The sequence below is a fragment of the Thunnus albacares genome, chromosome 21 (assembly GCF_914725855.1).
Source record: "Thunnus albacares chromosome 21, fThuAlb1.1, whole genome shotgun sequence".
Lineage (NCBI taxonomy): Eukaryota > Metazoa > Chordata > Actinopteri > Scombriformes > Scombridae > Thunnus > Thunnus albacares.
The window spans coordinates 8,236,505-8,249,817 of NC_058126.1; the positions used below are offsets into that span (position 1 = coordinate 8,236,505).

Consider the following 13,313-nt stretch of genomic DNA (forward strand, 5'->3'; position numbering starts at 1 on the left):
CACAAGCTGAGCAGGGAGGAGCGCATTGAGACGTTAGGGCACTGCTCCCTGGCAGGAGGCCTGTGCCAGTGTTGGCTCGCAAACACAGGAAGCCCTTTCTGCTTCTGAAACTTGGCAGGAGTTGGAATATATGATGGAACAGCCCCACAGGGCATTTGTGTGATAAATGGATAAAGCTGGATAAAGTTATGCTCACAGCTATTGGCTTAGTTAAATCCGAACCAGACGGAAATGATGTTTCATTCATTTTCTGAATGTTATACTGCGTTTGCAGATTGTTCTGACGGTCATTTATTCATTTGATTTTTGAGCAACAACATAAATTCATTGGAAAACAGTTTGTGAAATTACAGTGCAATCACATTTCATAAAAGCAGCAACAATTGATCAACAAAGTCATGTTCCCTTCGTTCAACGTAATTCAATTTATAAATCAGAAAAAAAACCTTCATTTCCTTCACTTGTCTTTTATTTTTTCTGCTTCTCTCAGGAACAAGATTAGCGCATGATACTGTCAGACTCTTGCAATGAAATATAAGTTCCACAAAATATCCATGAGGTAAAGTCAATGCATTAAAATGGGTGTTGAATACATTTTCTTTAGAGAGCACATCACATTCGCTTTGTGCTGCACAGTTGGGCATCTAAATGTGAGTCAGCATCTCTTGAACACAACTTACAGTCCAGAATGGGTGTCTTGATCCCCTCAGAGATCCTTTTCTGTCTCTTGAAGGTGATGATGAATTCTAATACCACGGACTGGGGGTGTCTGCTTCCTCACCCTGGCAAGATAAAGGAGAGAACCGATGAAAAACACATTATGGACTGTGTCTCCTCCTTAAAACACGATGGCTATTTATAATGCTGTAAATCTGATGAGGATTAAGCAGAGTTTAAAGCTTGTCCATTTTGAAAGGCCTCAGAAATATCTTGGGAAGAGCAGAAATATTTTGCTGAAGCCCAAGCTGCTTTTCTAATCCTTCTGGACATTACTTATTGAGGTTCTTCCCACTCTGATTTTCCTTGGTAGGCCTGCAAGCAAAACATTCATATATTCTCCACGACCTTCAGTGGGATTTTCAGGCTTTTAAATGTATGTGCTCTGAGGAGGTTTTGTGAAATGGCCACTGACAGAATTTTAAAAGGACAGACCTATGGAAAGGAAATGGAAAACTGAAGTGTAACGTGTGGGGTTTTTTTATGTGCTGGGAGAACTGGAACACCAAATGCCTGGACAGGCAGATAAAGATGAGGGGAAAAAAAGGTGCGGTGTTAGCAGAGAAATATTTTTCATGTGCACAAATAAACTTTACAGCATGTCATAAGTGAAAACTCTTGACAAAATATTTTAATACACCTTTTTCAAAAGCTAAATAAAAATAGGCCTAATCCTGGAAAACAAAACTATGACAGCAGGTACAACAATTTTATCAATTGTCTCTGACAGTATTGTTAGCTAACGTTACCGGTTTGTGGAAAAGAAAAAAAAGGAACAGATTTATTAACTATATTTATCTACAATCTCACAGAAAATTAGACAAGAAATTGCAAAGACAAACAATGAAAAACATGAGGGCCAGCATGCATTATTAAAACATTTATAAAAAGTTAAGCTAATGCTAACATAACACTGTCAAGGGCTGTGAATGTGGGTGTAATGCTAGCACTACTTTCAGTTGGTTATTGTTTGTGTTTATAGGCTACTGATGTATGCTGACCATCTAAATTTTATTCTAGTTCGTTAAAGGATTTTACTTTCTTCAAACAAAGCGTCTTTTATTAAACTTTTGGACAGAAGCAGGCTAGCAGTTTCCCCCTTGTTTCCAGTCTTTATGCTAAGCCAAGCTAGCCAGCTGCTGGCTGTAGCTTCATTCAGTAGTTAACACAGACATGAGAGTCTTCTAATCTAACCCTCGGCAAGAAAGTGAGTATATGTATTTTCTGAAATGTCAAAGTATTCCTTTAAGACATTGTAGGCTGTTTTGGTCAGTAAAATTTTAGTCCCACTCGTGTATTTTTAATTTTTATGTCATTTCAGCATTCTGAGCCCACAGCTGGCACCATCTTTGATGTGTACAGTTACCATTGTTATAGGTGTTCTGATCTAGTGCAAGGTTAGTGAGCCATTGATTACCTATTTCTTGTTTTTTTTGACTAATCTCAGACTTAACACTAGAAATAATCAAATGACTAAAAGTAAAATACATTTTTGTCAAAAGATTAAAACTAAAAATCAGGTGCCAAAGTTAACACTGCTGTACAGTCTCTAACGAACAAAGTTGCTTTTTGAGATTTCCATTGCTAATGCAAAAGCAAAAGAAAACTAACATAGCTCAATTCGATGTTACATCAATAGTGTGCAACCCATAAACACTGCTAAGCACCCCCGCTATGAAGAGCCAGCCAGCGCAGAGCCAACTGATGATGTGGCTGCATCATTACCCACACCCTGAGAGGTGAGAGGCAGGAAACTCTTTACCTTAGGGCTCACCATTTGTACCCCCTTCCACACAATTCAATTAGATGAATGTTGTTTATGGGCAGTTCTGGCCCATTGGAATGCCATTATTGCTCCCACTGTCAAATTCGGCATTAGCTGCCCTTCAGTGGAGCTGGTCTTCCAAATGTCATGGAGCTAATGACTTCGGAAATGATTAACGAATGTTTAGAGATGCTCAAGACACAGTTCAGTGGTTAAAGCTTTTAATGAGGACCGGATGTAAGGACTTTAATGAGGACTGGCTGTAAGAGCCTCCAGGACCTTTAGCATGCTTGTACAACAACCTCACAATGGCTGTTATGGACACTTGGATTGGAAAAAAAAAATCCTCTTACCTGATCTCAGTTGTCAATATCCGATACATGGTTCTCTATCTGAAAAGGAAAGCAAAGAGACAAAGTTAAAATCATGCATATGATAGCCTTTTAAACGGAGCACACAGGTTATATTTAATCTCCTCTAAAGGTCATTGCTGATATATGCTCAACAAGAGCAGCCATGCCAACCTATAGAATGGTCTTTGTAGTACATTATCACAATCTGTGATCAATGTGACCTTCAGGAAACAAATAAATCTCTTCCAGCATGTCTCCGAAAAATAATTTCTTCCATTAGCAAAGACACAAAGCTTTCATCATGGACGGCATGCCCATGCTCACGTGGTTAATGGATAATAAATATACCATAATAGAGAAAGCATTGTCAAAAGTATAGCCACACTGCACAGCTGAACCCAGATGAAACTGAAGATAATGGCTTTGATGTCACTGTGAGGTGTGAAATGAGTGACCGCATCGTTCAATTAATACTAGGGGGATATAATGTTTGTAATGGAGCACTGTAGGTGTCTTAAAGCCCCCCAGCATGCATATAGCTGTTAATTATTATTAAGATTAATTCATGAAGTCAGACAGAGAAGACAGTAATTAAATCTTTTTTGTTTAATTGCTAAATTAAACATACATAATTTAACATTAGATAATGGACATAATGGTGGAAAAGCACAGTATATTCATTAAAGAATTACGCGCAAGACCTTCATCAGACACCAGACTGTTTTAAGAGTTCTAGTTCAACAGTAGTTCATCTTGCAGCACATTTTTCATACTGAAATATGCATTTTTACACGATTTTCTGTGATTACAAGTAATCTACAATGCGTTTTTTGAGCACTATTGCAGGTGTGATCAAGTCTAAGCCACAAATGATTTATAAACTTTGCCTGCTAGCCAGCTTGCCTGATGAAATGAGTGAAACAATTAATCACTCAATCAATCAATCAATGTAAAAATAATTGGAAACTATTATTAATCGAGTCAAGTTAAGCAATTTTTGATTTGTATATCCCAATATCAAAAATCACATATTTGCCTCAGGGGGCTTTACAGTCTGTAAAGAAATACAACATCCTCTATACTTAGACCATCGATTCGAATAAGGAAAAACTCCCTAAAAAAAGCCTGATATTCCCTAGTTCCAGATTCTGTTCAACTGTGAGGGTTGGCTGCTTTTTTTGTCTTCTGTTCTGGTAAAATCTACTGAATACCTTGAGCACTAAGAAATGTGATGGACATTACTGTATCTACCATTTTCCAACATTTTATAGGCCAAAGGATTAATCCATTAAGCCAGATTAATCAATGAAAACAATTGTTAGTTGCAGCCCTCATTTGTTAAACCATGAGTAATATGTGAGTGCAATTGTCAATTTTATGTCAAGAAAAAGGCTTTGTTGTTGTAAAAAGTGGGTGAATTAAACTAGTCACTGTCATGCATAAGGTGACTCCCCAAAAATCTAAACTGAGTTTTAAATCCACCAACACTGGTCAAAAATCATTCAAATTAGCAATGCTGAAGAGTATAAATCATTCTGACAATGTGACAACACCAAGAATGAAACAATAAGTTGATTAATTGATAAGTCAAAGCAAAAAAAAAGTCAGAAAATTCGATTGTGTTGCTTTTCTCTATTTTATATCATTTTAAATGGAACATCTTTGAGTTTTAGATGCTAGGTCGAACAAAAAAGGTAATCTGTATACATCACCTTGGGCTCTGGGCATCTTTTTATTTTCTGACATTTTATATACCACGATTGTTAAAAAACAAACCAAAATAAAAATGAGTCTCCTCCACAGATCCTCTGATCATCTATTCCTTTAGTGTCCCTGTTAAAGAAAACCTCTTATGTACTGTTGTACATCCTCCACTTCAGCATCAGATCTACACCAGTCCATGCAGGTCTGGTCTTAAATGCTCTCCTATGTTCCTTCAGCCATCTGCTTTAATTATAGGCTGTATGTGTATGTGTGTGAGCTAGCGCCTGTGCCTGTGTGTGGGCCTGTGAAGAGCCATGCTTCCACTGTTTGAGCCAGGGTCGACAGGGAAAAACTGTCAGTCCAGGCGCCCTCACCATTCACTCATGTGAAGCCCTGCTCTCTCAGATCTCTGGTCATGAATAATTCTGGAAAATTAACTTTCAGAAGACGAAGACTGTCTTCCCACTTGAGATCTCCCAAAGTGCCTTGCTCTCTCCCTCCCTGTCAGGCCCTGTCAAACGTTTCTCTTACCAGATGGTGGCTGCCCTCCTCGTCGTAGTCGTCCTCGCCTCCATCGGTCATCTCTCCCGCCTCCACGTCAAGCGCCCCCTCGCCAGCCTCCTCCCCAGAGTTCTCTGCCGTCTCTGACACGGACTCCTCATGCAGGGAGTCGCAGTTGTCCTCGTACTTTCTCTGAGCCTCTGAGTGAGAAAGGAGGGCAGAGAGAAAGAATTCAGTCTGACAGTTTCTTAGCAGAGAAGTTTACTTGGCTGAATTTTTCTATTTTCTCAATTTGTGAACAAACTGGACCCCCAGCAGTCCCCCGAGGCGATGCACACTGTTGTGCTGAGCGTATGGTTTAACCTCAACAAACAATCAAGTGACTAAGACTGCAATTTGTATACCCTGTCTACACCCACGCATTTCTATAATACACTTCCATTTTAACTAACACAGTAATACTGTAGATGAATGGATGATGGCATGGACACAGGCAGTCGCTGCGTGGGTGGTGTAGACAAGCTTTTGGCATGGTTAACTTTTTCTGAAATTCCACTGAATGCTGCAATCTCTCATACACATTTAGAGTCAGCAAATTACATCTTTTTTGGTTTTAAATTAAAAGTAAATCTGGAAATTTATGGTACCAGCCAAAAGTATGGACACACTTTCTCATTCAAGTGAATGGGAAGATGTGTCTAAACTTTTGACTGGTAGTGTATGTGGAAGAAAAACTGGACAAAAATTGGAAAATCTGATTAAAAAAAAAAAAATTAACTCTACAAAAATTTGTGGAAAACTGCTGCTTAAGGGGCGTTTTCAGACCTGCACTTTTTAGTTTGGTTAAATGGAACTCTAGTTTGTCTTCCTCACTGGTTTGGGCAAGTCTGAACACAGTAATTGTACTCGGGTGCAGACTGAAACAACCATACCGAAACCCTTGAGGATTTTGTCTCAGTGCGGTCCCAAACGAACTGTGGTATGTTTGTAGTAAGAATGTGATCCAACCTCAATCTGACCCAACAACTAGGCATACTCTGTAAGTTTGAGCTAAATGGCCTCTGTAGCCAGGTGTGCTTTATATACTGGGTTGCAGATGAGCGAAATCAACAGTTGCTAGCAGCTAGCTGAAGAATGAACTGATCTGAACTAGCGCTAGAGTAGTTCCTTCAGAACCTTCTTCCTGTGTTTATGTTCTTTCTCCTGCCCTAGACACATCTGACCAATTAGCAGAGTGAACCACGCGTGGCTTGTGGTGATGCATTTTGGTTCGCTTGGATTCTTCTCTGTGTGAAAAGAAACTCATAATTAAGGGGAAAAAGCACCAAGTTCCACTGATTCGGACAAGAGCACTACTACAGGTTTGAAAATGCCCTTAGACTCTATACTAGTATACTGTTTCTTGTTTTATTTTAGAGTTTTGATTTGTAGACACCACATAATTTTGGTTTGAAATGAATACTGTAGAATTAAACTGATTGAACGGACCCAACATATCAACAATGAAGAAATCTGAACAATTAAAAAATCCAAAATGTTGCATTTTTATAGTAATAACTGCTTTGCCACCTGATCCGCCAATGGCCCTTTATGTGAATTTTGGCTTTTACACTTTAAATACATCCATCATCACCTTATGACCAGATAATCTTGGATTTTTCATTGTTTCTTGTATGTGGTTTAGCTGTTCCAATAAACTTCCAATAAATCACACAGCGGTTCACCTGGAGGAGATACAAGACTTATTTATGATTTATGTGATTTATTTGGCGTTCAACTGTCATCAAGTTTAAAGAGAGAATACACCAGAGTGTGAATAAACAGTGCAAACATGCTTGGTGAAAATAGGAACATGTGCTTTGTGGGGTAAAGTCAGAATGACCTTCACAGTGAGCTGCACTTGGAGACTGTCCTGTAGCGCAGGGCATCTATAAAGTCCTCTCATATAAACTGAGTCAGCATGGCGTTGACACCTGTCTGCTGTTATGACAGAGAGCTTTGCTGCTCTTATCTCCCACAATGTCACTAAGACTTATGGCCAGTGTGTGCTCTTAATTTCCCTCCCTCAGTGGTCCTTTTCCTTTCTCCCCCTGCTAGCTCGGATTCTGCTGTCTGTTTCTCACCAGACTCGGCTCTCTGCTGCTTCTCAATCTTCTCCAGACGTCCCAGCAAAGAGTCAATCTTCATCTTGATCTGAGTGAGCTCCCGTTTAATAGTCTGAAGCTGGTCCGTCTTCACTGCTGTGGCACAAAAAAGCAAACACACATCTTCACATACTGCGACTTTAAGATGGGCTTAGTTTCCCTAATACTAATTTGTACACTCATTTTAATGATGTTTTTTCATGTGGTTTATCACAGACTGCATGCTGTCATCTGTTAATACTTTAAGTTTTTAGTTTTATCATAACTCTGAGTCACACTTTCCTCAGGAAAGAACATCTCAATCTGTCCAACTGTAAAGTTACCCATCTGAAAATGTGAACCTGCTGCTTTCAATTTGAAGATTAGTGCATGGCTTACGTCCGCCACGCTGTTCAGCACTGCTCAAGTTTGGCTCAACTGTGCCAATATCTGAACAAACTACTGTTATCTTTCAGTTGCCAGTAGATGTTTGGCATTGGGTTGTTTCCACTGAAGGATGATATCTGGAAAGTCTTGTATTATAAAATGAAAACAGATTGTACTGAAACAGCATTAACGTCAGTCTGATGACAATGCATTTTTGAGTTTATCCAGTTATCCAAGAGTTTAAAGAATTATTGGTAATACTTGCAGGTTGCATAGTTTCCTAACATTTTCCTAGACAGAAAGTGCTATGGTAAATTCTTAGGAAGTTTCCTGGAAAAAACTATAATTTGGTGCTAATTATTATAGGGAAAATGGAGACAGTTGGTGCACTTCCATTTTAGTAATTCCAATTAAATGGTAGTGTAAATTAAATAGTCTTTTGTCAATGCTTAGCAGGTCAACAAATCATGGAAAAAAAATTGAATTGTCTTCAGGCAAGCATGCAATTCAACATATATGAAGAATTTGGTTTTACTTTAGTTTAAATAGATTTTGGTCAATTTTTCCACTTATAAAGATTTTAGCAGTACTTTAAGGAAATTCTTCAGAAAACTGTCAACTGCTTATGGACTTTAACAAATTCAAAGAAGTGTCTCATAATATTCTGTTTTCCCTTAAATTAGTGTTAAATTACAGTTATTTCCAGAAAATTATTAGGAAATTTTGAGGCCAATTAATTAAAGCTCTATCGAATTGTTGTGTAACTCAACAATACAGTACAATGAATTTAACTTAAACTTCATCTATAGAACATTAACTAGCATTTCATATTACTCCAGATTTCTTTGGCATCAAAACTGAAATGTTCAAATGAAAAACAATAGCAGTTCATTCACTTTTTTATATTTATATGTGCATTGTTTTCCATAAACCTTGCTAAAGGTCATTTTGCAGTTAAAATATAAATAACCCGTGGCGTGTATCATAATATGATGCAAAACAGCATTTGGTCTGTTAATCCATTCTAGTTTAAGTACCACTAAAAGGAAAATTAGATGATCAACACTTCTGTTTGGAACACTAAGCTGGATTTAAAAAAAAAAACACAACAAAAAACAAACTAATAATGTGTTTCGATTGCATTTTTAAATTTCATATACTGATTGCAACTTTGCCTGATCATTGCCTCACTAACAGCACTGCAAGAGAAACAGGAGGCACAATTTTCTCTCCCACAGCTTCTGTTTACTGCCTTATGAATAATTGCTCTCCCCTTCTTGCTTTGCTTTAGGTCTTACACTCAGTGTTCACTCCACAATACATTTATGAGGTTTGGGTAAATGAAGCGTAACTGTAACATGTCAAAGTTTGAGTCTTAACCGTGATATGTCATATGCAAATAACATCTGCTGGAAAAAAAAACTATCCGAGGGACGTCACCATTAATTCAATCTGGTCTGTCTCACGGTTGCTCAAACGAGGGTGTACTCCTTAGCAGCTTGAACTGAGCAGATTAACGAATTTGGACCATAAAGTAATAAGATAATCTTATTCCTTAACCCTCGGAAGCTGAAATGTGCCATCTTTTGAGAGGAGGGAAAAACAGACACCAGAAGTTGAGAAGTAAACATAAAATTCTCTTTGACACCTATCAGATTCTGTCAAGGCTGGAAAGAGGATGGATGAGTGCTCGGTAAACAAACCCACGAGTTCCTGTAAAGCTTCAGCCGGAAAATCAAGAGGCAGTAGACATGCACAGAATCAAAACATTACTTGTCTGGTATTATGTCTCCATGCAGCTCTTTAGGTTAATTTCACTGATGTGTATTTACACCCACACCACATCACAATGCAGAGCCACTACTATGTCTGCGTGCTGCTATGTATGAGCTAAACCGTTGCATAAAACATCAACATCTACAGTTAGAGGCGATGTCTGCGCATGATAACATTTTCTGACATATTAGCTCGCGGTAAACTGGATTTCCCAAAAGGACATTTTAATCTTTCAGAAGAATTCATGCTGAAAAACAACTGCCAGGTAAGATCCAATACATACTGTATGTTATTTTTTAGTATGTTACTTCCTTAAAATGGAGCAGAATGATTCATGTGTGCATGAGAGAGACAGAGAAAAGGAGTATATATATCCACACTGAAGGCCATATACATAAGGAATATGTGTGTGGAAATCCAAAGAACTAATCTCATGTTGTTTTGTAAAGCAGCCATCAACTGGAAAGCAACAGAGCAGCAGAAAATTAACTTTTCTGAGGTGAAAAAGGGGGAAAACTGTGGATATACAATGATATCTCGGTGGTGGGACACACTGAAGTGTCTCTATCTGCCTCTCAGTATCACCTGCTTCTATGTGCGCAAACCAGAATACACGAATGCACACGTGCACGTACGTATACCCCCACATTTACTCTTACTTCCTTATTCCAACATTATCTGAGCTTGCTCTGGGCAGCTTACTAGTTATCCTTTGATGATAAGAAAGTGTGGAACAGTCTCTAATTTATCGGCGCCTCCAGGCCTTTTTCCTTTTGTGCTATCAGTCACATAAGCTGCAGAGAGAAAACATACACATCCTAATCCAACACGGCATCTTTAGATAGCATGGGTTAAAGGAAAAGGGAGGAAAAAAATGACATTGTTATTTAATAAGCATTAGGAGAGATTTAGGGAATGAGTAATGGATCTAATTTTAGGACCTGATGATGAACCACAGAAATTTTATCTTGGGGATAGTGAGGATCTCTTGAATCACTGGTCTATGAAGATTAAACTGGACAAAGAGTTTTGGGGCTGGTATTGCTGATGTTATTCATACTGAAACGAATAGTTGTTGAAAAGTTACCAGCTTGGATCTATGAACTCTAGTGATACCATGTTTTATTACTTTTCCTCAATGCACCAATGTACACAAATGTAACCAATAATGCAATCCTGTACATGTATGCATATTTTTCATCAACATCCTAATAAATAAGAGCTATTTCCATAAAAACAGAGCAATCTTCACTACTTGAGATCATTACTGGATGTTGCCATATTTGGGGTGGTGTCTCTCTTTGCACTCATCAATACTTTGATATGAACTGTGGGTCGAATGACTGTTAGTAACATGCAAGGGGTGACTCACAGTGACAAATCCACATAGAATTATCAACTGACTCTGCACATCCCCTCAGCTCTATGAAAAGTTTTAGTGTCTTTCAGCTCATTGTTTTGGTTTTATGGCCCACAACTTGACCGTTTTGGCTCATTCTTGATCATCAATCCTGTTTTCGGACACAGGAAGCCATTGTTTTCAAAAAAAAAGGTCAGATAAACCTGCTGCACACTACCTGCTCAGCACCAAATGGTACACAGACAAAGTTAGCAACTAGCTGGCGAACACAGTAAAATATTTAGCAGCTAAAGAACAAAATATTTACCTCAGAAGGTAAGGTAGAGAGCCGAACAGAGCTAAAGGGAGAGTAAATACTGGACTTAATATTTGTTGGGTGGCCAGAAACAGGACCACAAATGAACATAGGCACCTGTCTCCTACTAAATATCACCTTCAGAAAGTGATATTATGTTCTGTTTCTCGCCTATTTCATACCAAAATAGTGGCCAAAAAAGTGCATACAAAACAGAGCAGGAAAAAAACGTAATGTTTGTGCCTCTGCTCTGAAACGGGGCTGCATGTTAAGCGGTTTTTATAATTTCCTTTCACAATCACAGTCTTTAAATAGGCCAACAGTCCCAACATGTCTACAAAAACTGACAGTGAACAAAGTAGATTGTGAATTAAAGTCAAAGTAGATTTAATGTGGGAAACACAAATCTATCCATCCTCATGAGCCATGCATCCGACGGCTGTTTTTTTCTTTCCCCCTCAAGTGAATCATTACTCGTACAGCCCAAGTGCTTCAAACTGCCCACCCTGTTGTTTGGACAAGCTAACCTCATTTTGCTGCCCAATCTATCTATGCCAAAGTCAATACTGATTTTTCATGGTACTGGCAGGGGCAAATTAGTCTCCCAAACATACAGCAGCACTGCTTAGACAGAGGAGAGAATTCATTGACTCTGTCCAAAAAGAGGATAGGAGATGGGCTTTTTTTCCCTTCTCTATAATACCAACTGCAACTGGGTCCTCCTGACAGACCTTACCAAGCTGCTTGCGCTGATAACACTGGCCTAGACAGGCAACAATGAAACAAACACTGTAGCCAATTACACAGGCGACGGATAGAGAACGTTTAGGAAAACACAGCTGACCACAGCTCCACAGAGATGGCCCCAATCTCACATTAATTACATTTAGGACGTTATAATGCATCACCAGTTAATCAGAAGACCAAATGAGATCCAGATGGATCCTGGTTGACAGGAATAACACTGTTTGCAGAATGGGTGCTGCTCTGAAAGCTTGGATTATATTTGTGTTTGTGATTTAGTGTTTTGCTCTACATTGCAGTGTGCCTTGTTCTGAGCTGCCGGAGTGAATTAAATAGCTTTTTATAGTGGCGCAGCACAAGTAGCACAGCTGAATCATACCATTGCTTCTTCTCTTGGAGCCAGGGTTTTGAGATTTGCATTAAGCCTTCAGTTTTTCAAAAGGACAAAAAAATGCCATTAGTATAATTAGCCAGTTTTTTTGTGAAAAATAAAAAATGAAATAAAAAAAATAATCTGACTAGTCTAGGGAAAACACAAGACAAGTAGAAAGCACCTTATTGTACGTACGTTTGAGCCCAGAGGAGGATGATGTGGGAGGTCTGGAGGATGAAGAGGAGGAAGAGGAGGTAGTTTTGATGGGGAAAGAGGTCTTCCCACGGCGGGAGGAGGGAGCGAGCACCCTGGAGCGTTTGAGAGGGATCACGGCTCTGGGTGGGGGGGCCACTCGGCCGTGGTAGTCAAAAAGCCTCAAGAAAAGAAAAACCTATAATATTACACTTCACCTTTGACACTTTTTCTATAAGCCACTGTCTATTATAAGAGAGCCTACAGCATTCAGAAAATGTCCATCTAGTGGAGCTAAAAGGTTTTTCCGTTTATTTCACCCCTTTATAAAGCCCATTATCTGTTGCCCGCATTGTATTTCAAAATAGATTTTCTATGGATTTTTTTTTTCTTTTCTTCTTTCAAACGGCACACATAAACAAAAAGCAGACACAACATCTACCAATATCTCTCTTTCTGTACAACTATCCAGACCATTATATGCATGAAAATAATCACTTCACATATCCTCTAAAAGTGAAGAGGATGAAAAGAAGAGGGCGCTAAATGTCAAATGAAGGTGTCAGTTGCGACTGCTCTCAGTGACAGTAGATGTCTGTCACAGCTCTCAACAAGTTTGACATTTAGAAAATGCCTCTACAAATAAGCGCTATGATCGCTGGTGGATAAATGACAGAGAAAACAAGTGTTCTTTCATCAGCATGTTTGAGTGGCATGCTTGATCTGTTCAGCCACTTTGACAAGTTGACTATTTGAAGGTTACACTGTGGGAAGGTTACTGAATTACATCTAACACTGGATTTTTGATAAAGAAGAGTCAAGATCTTGAGGGAAAACCTGTCGACCATTTACTAAACCCCTCCCCCAAACAGGAGCTGTCCAATCATAGCTTAGCAAACATACTATAACTATAACGCCAGGTCTGTCAAGCTTTGCATTTCTTCTGTTTAAGTGGCATGTATGGGGCTGTAGTTAGACTAATATTTGCAATTTAAAGAGTTGAGATGATGTTTTTTTTTCAAG

The 13,313-nt window shown here is 38.8% G+C and overlaps 1 protein-coding gene across 2 annotated transcripts in view; it reads right to left on the reverse strand.

Annotated features, from left to right (window-relative positions):
- Positions 1–451: 451 nt before the first annotated feature.
- The window catches only part of LOC122972743 (RNA-binding Raly-like protein), a 103,599-nt gene continuing 90,737 nt past the window's right edge, over positions 452–13,313 (reverse strand). The window contains exons 5-9 of one of the 2 annotated variants that reach the window (XM_044340057.1): positions 12,294–12,472; positions 7,164–7,277; positions 5,071–5,240; positions 2,836–2,874; positions 452–782 (exon numbers count right to left, since the gene is read on the reverse strand). In XM_044340057.1, the coding sequence (XP_044195992.1) occupies positions 2,842–2,874; positions 5,071–5,240; positions 7,164–7,277; positions 12,294–12,472 (496 nt within the window). In that variant the 3' untranslated portion in view covers positions 452–782; positions 2,836–2,841. Of the gene's footprint in view, positions 783–2,835; positions 2,875–5,070; positions 5,241–7,163; positions 7,281–12,293; positions 12,473–13,313 lie in introns of both variants that reach the window. The other variant, XM_044340056.1, reaches the window with a different exon arrangement.